This window comes from Chamaea fasciata, unplaced genomic scaffold (assembly GCF_029207755.1).
Source record: "Chamaea fasciata isolate MVZ Bird 193981 ecotype frontalis unplaced genomic scaffold, bChaFas1.0.hap1 SCAF_6, whole genome shotgun sequence".
NCBI lineage: Eukaryota > Metazoa > Chordata > Aves > Passeriformes > Sylviidae > Chamaea > Chamaea fasciata.
In genome coordinates, this window is record NW_027094091.1 from 18,393,239 (window position 1) to 18,413,470 (window position 20,232).

At 38.2% G+C, this 20,232-nt stretch overlaps 1 protein-coding gene across 5 annotated transcripts in view; it reads left to right on the plus strand.

The window, feature by feature from the left end:
- Positions 1–10,390, plus strand: part of RBPJ (recombination signal binding protein for immunoglobulin kappa J region) — a 144,807-nt gene extending 134,417 nt beyond the window's left edge. For all 5 annotated transcript variants that reach the window (XM_066185572.1, XM_066185570.1, XM_066185573.1 and 2 more), the window contains exons 8-11: positions 44–184; positions 4,433–4,588; positions 5,304–5,407; positions 6,207–10,390. In XM_066185572.1, the coding sequence (XP_066041669.1) occupies positions 44–184; positions 4,433–4,588; positions 5,304–5,407; positions 6,207–6,522 (717 nt within the window). In that variant the 3' untranslated portion in view covers positions 6,523–10,390. The remainder of the gene's footprint in view (positions 1–43; positions 185–4,432; positions 4,589–5,303; positions 5,408–6,206) is intronic.
- The last annotated feature ends 9,842 nt before the right edge of the window (positions 10,391–20,232 follow it).

A 20,232-nucleotide genomic window follows, 5' to 3' on the forward strand; every position in this document is an offset into this window, starting at 1 on the left:
ATAGAAATTGTTTTAAATATATATGTGCAATTTTCATTCACAGATAATTCGAAAAGTAGATAAACAGACAGCATTACTGGATGCAGATGATCCAGTATCACAGCTCCATAAATGTGCATTTTACCTTAAAGACACTGAGAGAATGTATTTGTGCCTTTCCCAGGAGAGAATAATCCAATTTCAAGTAAGTTTTTTAAAACTATTTCAGTAGATGAGAAGCATAGTTGCAAAGTTTTACCAAGTATCCCCCAAAAATGCCATTTTTGCAGTAGGTTTTGAATATGAGTCTAATACTTTGTTTAGAAAAGAGAGGATGGAAGGCAACAACTTGTTATCTGTGCCTTTCCAAATCTGTTTTTCTTTCCTCATAATCTTCTTCCACGTCTGTCTGGAAAATGAATTCTGGTTTCTCCGATGAAGAAAAAGGAAACAGACTAGAAACTTGTACATGTGATCCTGATACTGTGGCTTTACATGACATATGCCAGTGGAGCTGCATCACTTATTTGTGTGTCCCTTTCTAGGTTACAGCAAATAGGAAATGATACAGTTGATAATAATTCTTGTTTCATTATGAACTCAGTGGAGCTGCCATGTGTTGCTCTTGGCTAAGAGTGTAAACATAGACAGCTGTGGCAGTTGCCCACAGTAACTTGAAAAGCCACAGAAATTTTATTTTTCTCTAAAGAATATAACTGTTTCAGAAATATTTTTTCCCCAGCAGGTGGAGAAGAACATCGGGTTTTAACCTCTTGTATGTTAGCATGCTTGTAGCACTTTCGCGTAGTAATTCCTACCAGACCAACAAGGGCCCTGAGATTGGCTCAGCTGGTCAGAGCATGGTGCTGAAAACAAGGTGGTGGGTTCAACCCCTGAACATGCTCAATCTTTGCTTGAGTTGGACTTGATGTCCCTTATGGGTCACTTCCAACTCAAAATATTCTGTGACTCTGTGAAGGCTTTGACCAAGTTCAGGACTACCTAGGTATTGCAGCTTTCTTTAAATAGTTGGGCGGCAACTCAGATAACAAAGGGTGTTGAGAGATAATGCTGTGCTCCAGGAAGATGGCCATGCTTGGGAAAGACTGAGGACTTCCTTAGAACAGCTTTCTTCTTGGATAAGAAAAGTAGAGGTAGGAGATCAGAACTAGCATTTAAGATGTCCCTTAATGTAAAGGAAGGGACAGGAAGGCTTGGTTAAGTTCAATTCTGTCCTGAATTGGGACAATGGAAGGAGAAAATGAGAAGCTTTGTTCCTATTTCAGTCAACATATTCATGACCTGGGGTTCAGAAGGGACTAGATCTATTGCTTCTACCCACAGCACACAGCAGAAATACATCTGTCAATATATATTCTTCTAAAGGAGAATGAACTATCATTAAGAAGAGAAAGCTGTGAAATGTGAATTACAATAACTTAGGATCAGGCTGCTGTTTAATCATTCTTAGAATACTGTATGGGAAGCACTGAATGAAGGAAACAACTCTTGCTTCTCTGGCAGCTGCCTTAGTTCAGTATCCTGCAATTGTCTGTGGGACTATCAGGATGTCCTACCACTCTTTAGTTTCAGCAACATTCATGGAGCCCAGTCTGATAAGAGCTCTGAACTTTCTACATGGGTGGGAGTTAGATAAAAGGACATTCCCTATCCTGAATTCTCTTGGTGGAGTAGGTACCTGCTGCTTTGTACTTGTTGAATAAAATCTGTTAACTTGCCCATCAAACTGTTAACATGCTTTGGTAGGTGAAATCACAGTGGAAGATAAACCTTCTGCCAATGTCAGGAGAGAAATCCTTTTTTATTTGGGTTTTTTATTTTGGATCAGAGGACAAAGACCAGGGAAATAGCATGTGTATACTGTTCCTATAGTAGGAGACAAACTGTGGTCACTGTTGAAAAAAAAAAAAGCCTACCCAAAAAGCCCCAGGTAACCAAAACAACAACAACAACAACCCCCCCAAAATTCTGAAACTTCAGGATGACAGATCTCTCTTGGGTGAATGGAAATAGCCCTATATAGAGACCATAGAGGCTTAAAGCAAAGAGACTGTAAAAAGTCTGCAGGTGAGCATGAACCTTGAAATTCAGTTGCTGGAGCAGCAGCCAGATCTCTCTTTCAAGACATGCATGCATTTTGGAGCTTGGAGAGAGGATATGAATTGTGCCTTACTGGATCAGAGTATACTCCATGTCTGTGTCTAGTCTACCAGCAGCAGCAGGAGTTGGTGCTTACAGGAATCAGGTGGATCTGGTTGTGTTTTGCAGTCCAGTGTGGTTGTACTCTGCCGGCATCCACACTTGTACCAAGTGTTGTTAAGGGCTGCGTTCCTGACTCTTGTCTTTTGGTGTCATTTTGTAAATGCATACATTGGTTTGATTACCTTTGAATGTGTAGATGTTCCTTTTCTTCAGTAAGCTGTAGCAGAAAGGTCAAGAAGTTTCCTGTTTCCTGTGTAGTAAAATGTTTGTTGTATTTGTTTTGAATGGTGTAACAATTCCTGTGAGTGATTCCTACTTCCAGTTTTGCAGTATTTAGTATTTAGTTCTACATTCACTTAGCCATCAGCATCTTAATTTCTTCTCTCTTAATTGGAAAAACACAGTCTTCTCCATTTCTTCTCATGTGTTCAGCACTCTTTGGTGATTTTAGTTGCCATTTCTGTCCCATCTCTTGTTCTTTCTCCATAACTTTTTTAGATAGGGAGACCACAGCTGCACCCAGTATTACAGAATTAGGTGAACAAGGGATTTACACTGGTAAAATAATACCAGATAGCTTGTTCTCAGCATTTTTTTCTGATTGTGTCCAACATTGTGTTGTTACTCACAGCTGCCACTGCACATCAAGGTGAGGGTTTCAGAAAACTGTCAGTGGCAACCCTAGGATCCAAAGTTGTAACTTCTATCTCCAGTTGAAGTCAGTGCATGAGTACTAAGCATGATCTTAAGGCATTTTAATTTTCCATTTTAATCTTTCTGTTGAGAAAATTTAGTGAAAGGAAAGAAAGGGTGAGAAATGTCCCTGGAGCCCTATTTGGAAGTGACAAGGAAGAATGCTTCTCTAGAAGAGGAATTGAAACCTACAGATGGAGTAATGTGTTACTGAAATGATTCTTGATATAACAGGATTTTGAGAATAAATCCTGTGGCATTTGCCTTCCACTTCATGGACTTGTGAAAAAACTCAGTCAAGGATCTTCTACAGGATAGTTCATTTTTTCATATCCGTGGTTTTATCTGTCATGACTCAAAGTATATCATTACATGCCAACAAGAATTGCAGTCAGCCTATAGGAAAGGTGTCATGCTTCAAAATAGTATACAACAGTTCCTATAGAACGGCTCCTCTTTTGAATTTGGGCTAGTAATTCAGAAGCTGCATATGTTTCTGATGGAAATTCCATTTGGGCATCTTGAGTTTGGAAAGATCTACAGTTACTATCCATGTCACACACTTCCCTTGCCAGCTGTTTTCAGTGCTTTTAACGTGATCATACCAGAACAAAGAATCCACATGAAAATGCAGCTTTGTTTTTTAACATCTGATTTGGACAGTTCATGCTAATTGAAGTTTATCTGCCACTTTGAAGAGTGAAGATTATAGTTACATACCAATATATCCTTAAAGCTTAATGGAGGGAAAGAAAATCTAGTTATTAGAATTTTTTGTCCCATTTTTCCTGTGTTTAACCTATACCAAATTTTCTTATGGGTTGCTAGGTGGTGACATTGTTCAGAGAGTCTTGTGTTGCCATAAAAAATATTTGTCTGTGTATTTTCTATGTATGTATCTATCTCTATATGTATACTAATTTAGTAGTATTTAGAGGGAGACACTAGATGACTGTAGAGGTCCCTTTCAATGCAAGCCATCTGTGATTCCATTATTCTAATTTGTAAGGCTGTCATTTCAGCTTCTCTCCTGTGTCCTTGCACAAACACTGAAATACAAGCTTGTGTTTTCCATCATTTTGTGGAGGGTGAAGAACACTAAATAGAAAAAAAAAATCTTGAGCAGATAAAACCATAACTAATGAAAAGTATTCTACTTCGTCCCTACCTGTTTTAGACATTTTGCCTTAATAAAAGATCTGTTTTGAAGCAGCTACTTCTGCTTGCTGTAGTTTTTTTGTTAATGCTTATTGAATAACATTAAAACTTTGAAAATTGAACTAAAATAAAACTCAAACATAAGGTTGGAGAGATGACAGTGTGAGAGGTGAGAGTTGGGGTGTTCTCACAAATACTAGTTTTCTAAGTAGTTCTCCTGATATGTGAAGAGTGTTTCCCTAGGTCATTTTTCAGAGGAAAACATAATGAAACGTGTTTTTGAAATAACAGACATTATTACTGGCTGAGTTGGTTTTTAAGTCTGTGACTTGACAAATATGTCTACAGATCAGATTTTAAACTTTTCTTTCTCTCTAAGGCCACTCCATGCCCAAAGGAACCAAATAAAGAAATGATTAATGATGGAGCTTCTTGGACAATCATTAGCACAGACAAAGCAGAATATACATTTTATGAGGGGATGGGTCCAGTCCATGCTCCAGTGACACCTGTGCCTGTTGTAGAAAGTCTTCAAGTAAGTTGGTAGTTTGTTTTAATAAACTTGTTTTATATGAGATTATTATTGTCATACTCATTTAACCTTCATGGTACCCTTGTGAAATACTGTAGGTAAATAGTCTTAATCTTTTATAAGTAATAAAATTACTTTGTTGTAATAATTTTTCTTACTTACATTTCAGAATATGTGAGCCTATCCATCAACTGATATTGTCGTATACAATGAGAATTCTATTTCTATAAGTACCATGGTAGTGATATCCTTAGGACTTCCGTTTGATTATTTAGAAATTGTTTTTGGCTCTTGCCAATTACAGGTCAAAGAGAGCCATACTAAAAAAAAAAACCCAGCATCTGGCAGAGGACAAACTTAAAGCTCCCCTAACACCTTCTCTGAAAGATTTTGTTCTCTGTTTTCAAAGCCTTGTTGACATCTATTCTAAGTGGCCACTATCAAAACTTGGAAATTCCTTCATAGTATCAAAGTAATTGGCAGTGTCTTTTAGACATGTCACTTCTTTATACTTCAGTTGCATAGATTGTATTTGTGTTTTGGTTTTCTCCAGCTGATAAAAACAGCACTGTTTAAAGTTCTTATCTGCATGTGAAGGTTTTGTTTGTGACTTTTTTTTAGTTGGTGGGATTTTTTTACTTGAGGGGAGCATGTTTATTCTTAATAATACATATTTGGGAGGATTTTATTCTTCTTTTTCTATTTGCTCCATTTCCAGTTGAATGGTGGTGGGGATGTAGCAATGTTGGAACTTACAGGACAGAACTTCACTCCAAATTTACGTGTCTGGTTTGGGGATGTGGAAGCTGAAACCATGTACAGGTACAATATTTTCTATTACTTTTATGGTGTTTATGTTTTACTGGGTGCTTTGAAGAGTGTATACTCGTGTACACACTCAAGCATACACTTTTCTGCACTGCAGAAAGGTGTCTGGGAGGGCTGGTTGCCAGAGGCTCAGGATGAGTTAGCAATGCACCCTGGCAGCAGGGAGACCAAACTGCATCCAGCTGGTCAAAAAATGTGTCTGTCCCACTGCAGTCAGCACTGGGACAGCCTCACCACGAGCACTGCGTACAGTTCTGGGCTCCCCAGTTTAAGAAGGATGTTCAGGTACCAGAACATGTCCAGAGAATGGCAGCAAAGATGCTGAAGGGCTGGAAGGCCCTAGGAGTTGCAGCTGAGGACTTTGGGCTTGTCTGGTTTAGAGAAAAGGAGGCTGAGAGGTGACCGCATTGCTTTCTGCAGCTTCCTGAGGAGGTGAAGTAGAGAGGGAGGTGCTGAGCTCTGCTCCCTGCTATCATGTGCCAGGACACACAGGAATGGTTCAAAGCTGCACCAGGGAAAATTTAGACTGGACATTGGGCCGCATTTCTTTACTGGTGGTCAGACACTAGAACGGGCTTTCTAGAAAGGTCGTTGATGCCTTAAGCCTCTCTGTGTTAAACCAAATAAAGGGCATTTGGCCTTAATAGTATGATTGTAACTCTTGGTCAGCCCTGAAGTGGTCAGTGTGTGCACTAGTTGAATATTTTAGGTTCTTTCCAACAGACACTGTTCTGTTCTATTGAATTTGTTCAACTTAAGTACATTGTACTCAGTTGACTCTCCTGTTTTTCAGATGTGCAGAGAGCATGCTTTGTGTTGTTCCAGACATTTCTGCATTTCGAGAGGGTTGGAGGTGGGTCCGACAGCCAGTCCAGGTTCCAGTAACTTTGGTCCGTAACGATGGCATAATTTACTCCACCAGCCTTACCTTTACATACACACCGGAACCAGGGCCACGGCCACACTGCAGTGCTGCTGGAGCAATCCTCAGAGCCAACTCAAGCCTCATGGCTTCCAGTGAAACAAACACAAACAGTGAGGGAAGTTACACAAGCGTCAGCACAAACCCCACCAATGTCACATCATCTACAGCAACTGTAGTTTCCTAACTACTGTTGTTTGTCTGGACTTTAATTGACTTTTCGTGCTACATTCAAGAGAACTGAACAATTTTTGTGGTTTCATGGGAAAACACTTTTCCATTTTAGCTGATCTGATTTGAACCTTGTTACCTGCAAGTGCTGATCTTAAAAACAGAAGCCACAATAAAAAAAAAAAAAAAGGAAAAAACCAACATCCGAAACATAAGAACTTTATTGAAAATCTATTTTTCAGCTGTGTTTTTTTTTAGTGGGCAAGAAACAAAAATGTGGCTGGGATACATGTTGAGCAAACTAGAAAACATGAACACAACATAGTTTTTATGGACCAAGGAACTTGTATAAGCTTTAGTATAAAAGGTACATTTTCACCATACCTTTTTTGTATCACAACATATAGTACACTTTTGTTACCAAATAGTTTATATTTTTTTTTCCTCTGAGCTTTGCTCTGAAGTATATTCAGGTTCCAAGCCTGACCATGCTTGTATAATCTAATTACCATACTCTTCCAGTTTTAAAAAAAAATATATATATTTTTGGTCTGTGGCTGGAACTGTTCCTTTTTTTAAACTGAAGTCTTGTGACTTTTTATGAACTGAAATTGTTTTTATTTCAGCAAGTAGAACCTTGTAAAGGCCAGCATATTTTTTTTAAGATTATATGAAGTCTGTGCAAAAGCTTTAAAAAATGCCTCTGCCTTGCCTGCAATACATGCAATGTATGTTAACTTTAGTGCTCTGTTTTCAGTCATTGTTAATAGCTGTTTCTGTTTTTCTTTTTTAAATATGTATTTATAGTGATAATTCATGAGGTTCTAACATTACATGAGTTTTTTTCCTAAAAGTGGCATCTCAAGCAGTCATATTAGTGATTGTTCATGTCACAGGCATATGTTGGTGTTTTTGAAGGGTTGTTACTGGGTTACTCCCCCTCTTCCTTGCTCAGTCATATTACATCTGAAAATGTTTCAGGATCTGTTCAGGTTTTTCTAATCTTGTACATAATTTGTATTAAGTGTAAGTTAAATGTTTTATTTCAAAAGTGGAATGTTCCCAATAACTTGATTTGGCAGCATGTCTTCTGTCTTGTTGGCATGTAACTAAAGTACCATGAGAAGTATGTGCTACAAATGGGATTGGTAGGTGATGCCCTTCATCACTTGAGAATCACAACAAGCATGTTTTTCTTCATACTGTTCAGTAAATTAGGCCAGACTTTTGTGTAACACTTGTATTGAGAACGTGCTTTCATTGTGAAGTGATCATACAGTAATAACTAGAAGTAAATTTTATTACTTAGAAATGGGCAAATAGAAAATCATAAAAGCACTATGAAGATGTCAACTCCTCCCATCCTTATTTCCTGTGGGTTTCCCTTTCCCTGCCAACAGCTTGTGCAACATTCAAGTCTTCTCTCCAGCATAAATTCAAGGCTCATTTGCACTTTGATTTTGTTGGTTGTTGCATTTGTTTTTCATTTTGACCTTACCATGTTTTGTCCCTCCTTGTAGACCTGCCTGCTTCATTTGTATTTGAAAGTATACCCCAGTAGTTCATTTGTAGTCACAGAGCTAGGCATAGACTTGTAGGACAAGTTCTGACAGTGTGATCTTCCTCTTTAAAAGCCAAAATTTCATGGTGTGTTCAGCCTTTTCTATACCCTGAAGCAAAAGTCACAACTGCTGTGTAAATGTGAACCTGTGGTTTCCTACAGTGCATTGCTTACAAGCTTACCTGTTGACCATTTTCATAGGGTTTTTATTTCTGACCACTTATTCCAGTTTAAACACCCATCACCATTTTAAGGCATCATCCCTGCACCGTATTTGTGTACTTTCATGCTCCATTCTACTCGTTTGCTTTAGTGCTGCATTGTATGTGTGAAAACAGTGTGTTTAAAGGAAGAAATTGGTTATAAAGCATATTTAGCAAATAGTAAAATCAGTGCCGCTGTCCTCCTGAAATGTGCTTGTATTCTACCACAGGCCTTCATACTTGTTTTTCTGTATTACAAAATGTGTTCCTGTGACATAGTTGCGATGGTGGTTCCTAGCACTAGTGAATGCTGCCTCACCTCATCTCCATTTCAGTGACCAAGGGCAGGATTCATTGTGGCCTTATCTCTGTTTTAAACTGTTTACTGGCATTTACTTGCAAATCTGTTTACCTTTGTATGTGCTGTAAAATTTTGGTTTATTGTGTTGTGGCAGGAATCATTTCACAGTGTTTTTGTTAGAAGCACATAAATATCTTTCAGTACAACTTAGTTCAAGAGCCACAGATTTTCATCGCTAATTAGACTGAGAATTAAAATAAGCAAGATACATTTATCAGATTTAGAGGGTATTCAAGAAACCATGATAGACACACAGCAGGCAAACCATAACAAGCCTTTTAACCTTCAAAGACTATTTAAAATAGCTTTTCAGAACTTGACATGTGCTTTTATATTCATTATTTTAAATTTTTTACATATAAATGCAATACTTTTTATATTCAGTTTCTTTACGTGCGGTAATTTTGCCCAATAGATATAATATCCCTTGACTTGTAAAGATTCAGCCTAATATCTGCTGTTTTACACACTACAGCCAAGTGGGTGAAAAAAGAGCCTATTCTGCTTACAAGACCATTTTAAACCACATATTTTCATTTGGCTTGTGGCTCTCTTGTTGCCAGTAGTTATTCTGTAGTACAGAAATGGTCTTCCAGGTCCTTACTGTTGTTAATACGTCCAGTTGTTCAGATATATTATCTTCCTGAACTTTTTGTTCTGTGGGGTGATATTGTTACATATATTGGCCTTGTGAGCTGTTATCAATTTTCATGATACTAACAATATCTCAAGATTTTGATAAAACTACTTATAGAATGTTTCAGTATGAAACTCTTATAACTGTTCAAGTCTAGCTGTTAAGTCTGCTGTTAATTCTGTATACATAGAAATTGAGTCTGTGTTCAGAATGTTGTTATAGTTCCAACTCTAGGAAGAAGAAGCGAAGTGAGTGCTCTAATTTAGCTATGCCTTTTCTCATTTTCTGTTGTTTGGAACTGTGTTTCAGAATTCAACACTAGCGTAGTCTTTAATAATCTGCTGCTGATGTATTTCCTAATTATTTGCCCTGAGGGCATCCCACAACTGTGTTAATAATGGTATTCTGTACTTGTTTTCATTGCACAGACTTAAAAAATCAGAATGGTTACCTGAAAAGACATTAACTCAAGACATAAAATGATGAATTCCCCATACAGAAAATATTAATGCCTAGTGAATCAAATTATCTATTGGAAGTAAGCTACCCACTTGTGGATTAAATGACTCCATAGAGATGTCCATCTTGAAACTAAGACGCTCTTCAATTATTAACCATATTATTTACTTTCTTTCAAAAGCAGCTGTGTTTATGAGTACTGAACAAATGTGTATACTTTCCTGTGCCAGACTTTTGACTTTGTTTTCAAGCACTGTACTGTGGGATTGAGTGGCAGCTTTGTTAGAAGAAGTATATTAGGGTTTCTACTTAACCCTTTTAGGACTGAACAATTTCTTCCCTTTAGAAGCTGTAATACAAATGAGCAGTTCTAACTTCGTAACCATTCTGTCTGTGTTCAGCACTGCATTTGCCCCATCTGGAGGTGCTATGCTAATGTCATTTTTTAAAATCCTGTAGCATGTGTATACATTCAGTCTTAAAAGGGTTATTTTTACAAACTGTGCACCTGTAAAGTTTCTTAGCAATAAAGGTAGAAAAACGAGCAAGTTTTTACCATAATTTTGTAGAATTAATTGCTCAGTTCCATATTTCATCAAGAAAACCCCTGCAATATGGGCAGTTTTGAGGATTAAATAAAAGTGAAATGTAAACCACATAAAAGTGTTCTTGTCAAGTGTACTCTGTGTGTGTATGTGCATAAACTATCGGGTTTCCTTTTATTCTACAAGGCTAAAGATAAAATGCCATTTTACTGTTACTGTGACAAACGTAATTGAACATCTGTATGATGATACAAAAGTACTTGTGGTCCTGGAACAGATGTTGAAACTTGCCACATTTTGTTGGTTTTTTTCCATGTTGACCAAGGAATATGGGTTTGTTTTTTGTTTGTTTCATTTGCTCTGGGTTTTTTTTTTCCCCTCAAATGAACAGTGAGGTCATCTATGGAACCAGAACAACACAGAAGAAGACCAACCCTGGGAGTGAAAAGTCATCAGTACTTGTGAGGCTGTGCGCACTGGACTCCACTTAAATGGGATATGGAATGTCCACCCAAAAAATCTAAATTGGTTTCATTTTTGCTTGTATTATTGCTGAAGTTAGATAAGAAGCTGTTTTTTAATAATGTGTAAAAAAACAAAGTTTCACTTTTTTATATAATTTATTAAATAAGAAAAAATGAACTGTGTTTAATTGTTTAACTTTAGCAACTTCGTTTTTGCAACTGGTGCACCTGACTCCTTTTAATCTTATTCTTAGTTGCAGAATGTCTGACATTTCATTCAGTTGGTTGATAACTAGAGCCAAAAATTCAGCAAATTAGCTTATTTCTTGTTTTGACAGAATAGTAGGGCTGTAAGGAATGGCTAAAAATTATGCACTCTCAATTCACAATCACTTCAAGAAAGTTTTTTAGAGGGGAAGTGGACATGGTAGAGAGAGAATGCAGAATGGCAGAAGCCTGCCAATACTAACTAGTATTGTATTAAACTGATTAGAAAAACCTACAAGTTTACCTGTAAGGCTGTGAAGGGGCTAAAAGTGGTTCTTAAGTAGGGGAGGCAAGACAACAAAAAAATCCCTGGCTTTAAAGAAGGATTACAGATTTTTTTATTGAAACATCTACAAGGCGTTTGCCATTAAGACACATAAAATAGTCAGAAACTTAACAGTTGCAGAACTTCCATTTTTTGAAACAGGGGCAGTATGGACATTATGTCTCAAAATTATTTCCAAGACCCTTCAGTCGTTTTCTGAAATGATAAACTGATTCTTCTGGAACAGAGTAGAAATTAGATCTGAGGTTTTTGCAAAGAGAATGGTCACTTTTTAAACTTTAATCTTGGTGTCATTGAAAGAAACTGCATGGGATGGTGCTGGTCTTAGATGAAATACAGATAGAAAAAAAAAATCTCTTCAGCCAAGCCTTGGCAATTAGCTATATAGGTAGTCTCAATAAGAAATCCTAGTAGGATCCAGAGAAGAAGATTAAAAGGAGAATGGTGTGAAATAATTGGGCTAGAGGGAGGGATTCATTTCGTGTTTACATGTAATATGTACCATTGCAGAACATTCAGAACTGCTGAACATGGTCTGGTAGTTGACCTTTCATGATGCTCTGTTTAGATTGGAGTTGCATGCTCCTGAGCCGGGTAGAAAAAACTGAGTGTTTAGTTAGTGTCTCTGTAAAGGATATTTTTTTCTGATATCCAGTAGCACAAGCTTAGTGTTAGATCAAAAGCATGAGGAGTTATAGCCCATATTGCTTAAAAGTACTTCTGGTCATGAATATAGACTTTAACGATGTATGTGTAAGTGAGAGAAATTGAGAAAGTCTTGATTCTTTGTAGAAGCAAACTTGAAAGTTAACTACTGGCTGAGAAAGTTCTGATAAAACCTTCTGAATTTGACATCTTTCAGGTACTGCATCTCCTTCAAGTATGGAAAGGGATGGTTAAAAGTTGGATACTGTCTGTTCTGTGTGCTATTGCCTTTGTATTCTAGTCTCAGTTCCCTTATTTTTCATGTGTACTTTTCCAGATCCTTAATTACATTTGAGTTTTTCTCAGAATGTGTAAATTTTGCTGCATATTTTAGGAGAGGAGTTGGTTTTAAGTAAGGTGAACTCCAGTTTTTGAGACTTCATGCTGCCATCTCTTGGTGCTGTTTCTACTGTTGGGGTGGGAAGAAAGAAATGTTATTGTTTGTTCAGCTGCTTGTAAATACATGGAGCGGAAGGTTCTACAGACCTGGCCTAAAGATCTACAGATTTTTAGTTTGTGCCAGGGCACAATTTAGAACCATGTAAAGCTGTAAATTCTTTGAATTTAGAAACCCTTTGCTTTTTATTTATCTTCTAATTATCTGTTCTGTTGTGTTGCCCCCTCATCTATGTTCATTTAAACCTTCAGTCTTCTCTATTGTTCTATTTGCTGATTTGTTCACTGGGAAAAGTTGTCTGTTTCCACCTCTGTGAATCCCAATGGGTGTGTTCACAGGCAAGGTGGGGCCTTGTGCTATTGGAGCTACTTCTGTGCCCTGCCTCCATCTCATCTTTCTGCTTCAGCTCTTCCTGAGTGACTTGACTTTGAAGCCTTTGGCATTTACATCTAATAGCAACTGCATTCATCTGTTTATTGCTATACCAGTACATTACAACATTTAAATAAATTGCCATCTATAGGCCATCCTTTGGAGAAGGAAGGATTTTGATACAGAAGCCACAGCCTTGCAGGCCATACCATCAGAGTCCTTCCAAGAGCTTCATAGTTCTGTTTGGAGAATAACTTCAACAGTTATATAAAAGATAGAAGATCCATACATAGTATGTTTTCTGTTTTGAAATTGTCTGTTTTAATAGCCAGCTGGTGACAAATATAAACTTAGTTCTTAAAATCTCCAAGTGAGTTTAGGGGACTTTTTAAGTGAGGCAGTTTGTTCTAGTGTTTTTTCTTGATTTTGATAGTTTTAATATAATTGTATATGATCTGCTGCACAAAACATCCTTATGCAGATAAACAAGTATTTATAGTTAGCCCTGAACTCTACATGGTATGCATGAACATGCTGTTTGTTCTCTGTTAGGTGTGCTTCAAATTCCATTTTAGTTCTTTCACTGCCAACAGTTTCTCTTTGTGGAAATTGGGAAAGGCAGTAGAGGATTCACAGTGATTGAATTTACTGCCTTAAAAAATGCAATTGGAAATTCTCCAGAAATGTGAGAGACTTAGATTTTAACACGAAAGAAATAATTAGGGTAGGAAGTAGAATATCTGATTTTTAGTGTCCTCATCCTAGTTCTAAGGCAAAGTGTTTGTATGCTTTGCCTTTGAAAGAAAGAATTTTAAATTTCTCGCACTGTTTAGCATAGTTCTGTGCAATTCCTTGTTTGCCAGATACAGGAAACAAGCACTTCAGTGAACAGACAGAGCAACTGCAGAGTTGCATCTTGGTGTCAGTGCACTTTATAACACAGCGACTGCTGCTTTTAGGAGAGGAAGTGAGTGGTCCCATTGTTCCTTTACCCTGGCTCTGCTTTTATAGGAGCTGCAGCCTGGTCATTTCCAGCATTGTGGTGAGGTGTTCTTGCTAAGGTGGCACAGGCTGGCAGTCTGCAAGAATGCAAAGCAGAATGCCTTATGAAACCATTAAGAAAGGTATTAAATCTTGTATTGACCAAATAGACAAGTAACACAACATTCTCAACAAAGGAGGAGTTTGGTTTATTTTTCTTCCATATGAAAATATCTTGTGACTGTGCTGTGGAGATCACTCACTAGTTACTACAAATTTCAGAAGAGAGATCCAAGAAAGTTAAACTACTCTTGAAGGATCTGACGTGGATTAACCTTTGTTTAGGCTTGTGTATCTGCCTTGACAGTCCTGCTGCTGCTCCATTAATGCTTTTTATAGCATTCCAGGGCTTAAGGAGCCGCTGGGTTTATGGACTGTTCTTGATGTGGCAACCTCACGCATGAGACTGATGTTATGTCATCTTCCCAGTTTCACACATTCAGAAAGCTTTGGACTTCTAAATCAATTTATTGGTAAACAGTTTTATCTTGGAGATTTGATAGACATGCAAATCAAGTTGTGATCTGAAAAAAATGGTTCATTCTTCATTTAATTTAGAAATGTTCATAAGGAAAATTCCTTCTTTTGGGAGGATAAATGCAATTGGTGAGTGTTTAGACTTTCAAATACAACTCCACTTTTGACCAAGTGATTCATTTTTCAGGTTAAAAATAATTTAATGCTATTTAGGAAGGAAAAGAAACCCCTAATCTGATTTTTATTGTTCTATATTTCTGCCTTTAGATACCTTAGCTCTTGAGCTGTCATGAGCCAAGTATGTTTCATCTGAAAATTTATGATCTGGATGTCTTTATATCATGGACATCTTCCAAATCTAGAACTTGAAATAATAAATTTTTATAAAATTCTATTTTTGCACAACGTCTTACTGTCAGCTTACAGGTAAACTTGTAGAAAATAGATACTGGCTACCAAGACAAATGCGTTAAATTAGGAAACAAAGAATTTCATCTCCTCTCACTGGATTTTAGGATGGTGAAACAATAAACTAGGCTTACTACCTACATGGGGTTGTCTTCACATCAAGGAGAAAATTGAAATATGTATGCAGCCATAGCTTTTAAAAATGATACGAAGATCTCTGCTTGCAGCATGTTTTTTCAGCCACCTTGAGGGATACAGGTATGAAATAAGGTAGAGTTTTGCCATTCATCTGCTGGAATCTGAAACCTCTATTAATCAGTTGCACATTATACACATAATATTACAATCTAACTTTTCTCTCATGTTACTTGCATTTACTTGTTATAACAAATTCTTTGCAGCTGGTCGTATAAGAGTGGACACTAACGATGTTGATATTTACCTTGTTTTTCTATTTATTCAGTACATGTCACTGAAAACTTTCTAGTTGTATAGACATAGAGAGAGTGAGCCAAATGAGACGAGGATGAGCTGTTAAAAAACCACACATGAAACCCCTCTTTTGAGTGCCATATGTAGCCTTGATGGCCAGAACTTAGGAATCATTTTGTTCTAAAACCTGATGATGTAAAATGGGAAAAATTAAATAACGGATAAATGATAATTACAATTAATGTACTGCTGGACTGTATCAGAACCGAGTTAAAAATTAGTATTCTCTAGTGATTCATTGTCCTTGGTAAACTGTCAAGAACTCAGATAAAAAATATCAAATCATATACAAGGTATCTACTAAAAATACCTCCGGCATGTGCCCCATCCAAGTTGAAATCATCTTGAATTTACCTAATCTTAACCAATTTGATGTGTTTTTCCAGGGTCAGAGGGAGCAAGTCTAAAAATAAAATTTAAAAAGGGGAAAAGGGTAAAGAAAAAAGTCTAGTCAAGATACTTCCTTTGGATGTAAAGTTAGGGGGCATGTCACTGAAATAATATCTCTAGAGGTTTATGTTTGCCTTGCTTTTTCAATAAAGAATAGTTCACAGGCGTTGATAAAGCATCAGACCAGAGAGGCTGTAAAGTCTGTCTTCCATCTTAACCATTTAGTGAGTCCATCTTGCCTGGAATGGAGCAAACTGAGGTTTAAATCCCTTTTCTGAGGCAGAAAGAACTAAAATCTGATTCTGTCTCTCCTTAAATCATCATTTCTCTCTTGGGTTTGTTCCTGCCAAAAAAAAAAAAAAAAAGAAAAACAAAAAAAACACAACAAAACAAAACAAAAAACCCACAAACAAACAAAAACCCCAAAAGAACCCCAACCTAACTGACTGGCTTATCTCCATCAAAAAATTTTCTATTGGGTAGTTTAATAGGAAAGCTCCTAAAGACCTCTCACTTCAGCTTATTTCCCTGCTGGAGTTGAACTGTAAAGTTCTTCAAGGAGTGAGTTATATTCCTGAGATGGAGAAATATGAACTATTTTGTGTGCACAAATGAAAAGTCATGTGAACTGAGGGTGCTGAGGAACCATTACCTTTAGAACTTTCAGGTCCTCAATAAGAATCTGGATGTGGCAGACCTTAAGCAAAAATACAAGGGGTAAGAGTGCTAATGCAAGGGATAAGAGTGCATTTGTGTATAAGGGAAAATGGGGACTACTGGACTTCAAGCTGTAGCTGCTGTCCGGAAAACCCCTTCTCTGGCAATTGTTGGATAAGGAATATGCCAGTGATGTGCTGGGTTTCTAGTTGGTAAGGCACCTAAATAAGTCAGTCTGGTAATCAGCTGAGCTTTTGAATGGAGAGATGCAGGAATCTCAGCTTGGAGGCAGAGCTAGAAGGTCATTAGAAAAGTGAAAAAACCGTTTCCTTGTAAATGATAACAAATGCTCCACTGCCTTACTACAGAACTAAACCTATTCTGCCTACTTGAAATGACATGAAGAATAATAATAAACAAAGCCTGAACTTTGACTGGCCCAATGGACTCTCAGCTTCTGTGGCCTTCCAGGCCCACCCTCACCATGGATGGGTGTTTGGGGTCAGAATTAAGCCCTGATGGACACACCCAGAGTCGGATTCTGGGCAGATGTGTTTGTGACTAGCGTGGACAAAGACTTTAAAACAAATACGCAATTTCTTCTTGGAGACTCAGGGAAAAGGGGAGTTGTGCTTTATGGATGGAGTAGTTCATGCTTGCAATAGAATCCGCAAATCTGCCCAAGATGGTTTGCAGAGCTGCTGTTTGGGAGCAAGCAGGGTTACATGACCTAAGCTGAGTTTGAAGTAGAACTAGCTAATAAATGTGTACAAGGCTTCCAGATCATCATCATCACCTCAGGTACTGTGCACCTTTTTTTACAACATTTCTTGCAAGACAGAGGTATTCCTTTCTTAACGTTTTTGCTACTGAGGTGTGAACTACCTCATCCACGCCAAAAGACTTTAAATATCTGCATTTTAGGCTAATTTCCTCTCCAGCACAGATGCAATATATGTACTCAGTGGCCTCCTGCTTCACCAGGTGCTAAAAATTTTAACCTCTTGCCTTGCTGCCCAAACCTTCACCCTCCTTAACAATACATATGTATGTTGCTGTCACTCCTTCCTTGCAATGTATTGCAGAGAGTGAAATACAGAAAACATTATCTGTGTCTCCCCTTATTTTCAGTGTCTCCCATGGGCTGCTCCTGACAGGTAAGGTAGTCATCATATCTCACTTCACCCCACAGAAAGAGCTGAAAGGCCCAAATGCAAGAAACCAAAATGTGCAAGATGGTCCAACAATTGTGAGCAGTAATTTGTAAAGGCAGACATGGAAATCCTGAAATATTAATAAAATTAACCTTTTAAATTTGATGAAGCTGGATACAATGCATCAGGAGAAGCAATCAAAAATTGTTTTAGTTTCCTGGATACGAAAAAACAGTAGTTTTGTTGGTGACCTGTGTGTAAGATACTCCCCAAGGAAAGGGGAAACTGCTGGAATTAGAGATTGGTTTTAGGAGGTGAAAGAGGAAGATTCAGGTTAAAGCTATGAAACGAAATAGAGGGACCTCAAGCCAGATGTGGAATTTTGCAGTATTAAAAAATGAGGGAAAAAAAAGTGGATGTAAATTTACTTCATTATGTAACTAAAAAGCAGGTGTTCCCAAGTGTCCCTCCTTCAAAGCCCTCCCGTGTGATACCTGCGATAACTGATTACACAGGTGGAGAGACTCCCACAGACACAGCAAAGTGCTCAAAAGCACTTGCACAAATACTGTTCCTCCAGAGAGGACCAAGGACAAATGTAAGTAAATAACAATTCTTGGCACACAAGTAGAGCCTGAAGTTGCACAGATGGCTACATTTGAGCCCACAGGCGCATGGAAGTAATATCAGAGTTCTTCAATTTGTTTTATGTGTTAGTTGATTAGAAAGCATTATTCAAACTACATTTGGAGGAAGCACAGACACAACATGAATCAGTTATAAAATTGCATTTTGGTAAGTTTATATTAATTTAGAAATGTTACTTTTGGTAGAGTTAGGAGAATAATTGAACCCTCAAGGCATTGTAGCCTAAGCAGACACATAGGTTTGAAAATGATTATCTAGCGAAGCCAGGTGGTAGCACCGAGATGCACTGCAGTCTGCTGCTGTCAGTCCTCAAAATGAGGACACAGGAGCTCTGTGGTGAAAAGGAGCTTTAGAAAAGTGAGCTGGAGGTGAGGCAGGAGAGGCAATACCTGTTTCCTTCTAGCAGAGAGTATATTTAAACTTAATTTACAGGATGCTAGTAACGAGTAGCCTATTTCAGTTACTGGTAACTGTTAAATGCAAACACCACGGTTTCGGAGGGATTTGGTTGTGGGGTTTTTTGGTTCCTATTTAAAATAATCCCTTGCTTCATTAGATAGCTGTTTTTCTACTTACCTAACTGCAATTGGTTTTTATTTATGAAGCCTTTGTCATTCCTACTCTGGTGGAGTATAATGTCCCTAGAGGCTGCCTCCCACCGTGGCAGTGGTAGCAGAGGTGAGCTCTGTGTTGCCTGGTGGACAAGAAGTGGAGGAGCAGCTCTCAGCAGGTCCCATGGACATGCAGGGTGCTGGGCACTGGGCTTTGGGACACAGGAACTCAGGTTGTGTTCTCTCAGCCCATCAGGTCAGCTGGACTAAAGTGTAATGACACCTTGGCAGTGCAGTTTGAATTCTTCAAGTGAGAGATGCCCAGCTTGTGCTGCTGCCGGCAGGCTGGTGTGCTGCAGCTTCTCTGTGGCCCAGGAGCTCTTGTCCCTCAGGCTCCTGTACTTGGGGCACAAGGCTGAGACCCTCAGCTCTGCCTGCATGGTCTGTCCTGCTGACAGAATCCCTTCAGCTGCAAAACCCTATAAAAGGCCTGTAGAAAAGAAATTAATTCCAATGTAGTTGTTACCTCTTCAAATCTTCACTTTCCACCTTGCCTAAAATGAGTGCTTCTCTACCAAGAATGAAGTTTGATTTTCCTTTCCATCTTGCTGTCTGGAAAAACCTTTCACTGCCCCCTCCCCCACTACGAACCTCCTTCCCATACAAGGCACATCTGCCTTTTGTTTTACTTTCACAAGGACGATCCCAAATTAAAAAGTGTTTGCAATGATCTCTCTCCACAGACCAAGACCATGTTCTTTCATCCTCACTATGACTTTGTCCCTCACCACTCTACAAGGCCAAAATATTTCCCGTTCAGCATCCCTTCCATTCCTGCCCCAGCCACGTTTCAGCTGCAAGTGCAGCTTTGACTTCAATCACTGTCTTCCTAAACACTCTTCTACCAGTCTTATTAATCTCTTACAGATCTCACAAAAGCTGTTTCAGACTGTGCACCTGCAGCTTGCTTGCTCTCCCATTCCATCTCTACACAGCCTCTGTCATTGGAGGCCCCTTAGTCTTGACCTCAGTGTGTAGCAAAGGAAATCTATCCTGATTTTAATAAATATTTGACAAATGAGTGCAGTGGAGGAGTCATTCTGTATGTTAAGGAACATTTTTGTGGAAAACCCTGCATTTCAGTAAAAATTCTTTGAACTTTATTTTTGCCTGCTAAAAAAAAAGAAGGAAACAAATACAAAAGGAAAAAAAATGCTAGAAGAATACCAGGGAATACAGAACTATGCCTGACAGGCTTTCCTGCACTGTATTGTTTTGTTGTTTTGCCTCAGTAGCTGACAATATTTAAACAGGTTTCCTACTTAATGAACACTGAGATATATTTTCTGGATGCTTCCCCTAGATCTGCAATCTCAGTGAAGTAAAGGTTTCGATATTAGCAGAACTTTCTCCTTGTTAAAAAGGCACTGTGAGAACCTGTCTGTTAGCTTTGGTCTTACTTGCTGTGGTAACCACTGAGTTTTTTGGGGGGTTTTTTTGCATCTTTTAACATGAGCACTGACCGCATCTGGACAGCAAATGAGAGGCTCTTTGTTTTAAAGACACAGCCTCTTCCTAATCCTGTGATAACCTCTGTTGGTCCCCACAGGATGGTCAGAGAGACATTAAATCAGTTGTAGCACGTTGGGGA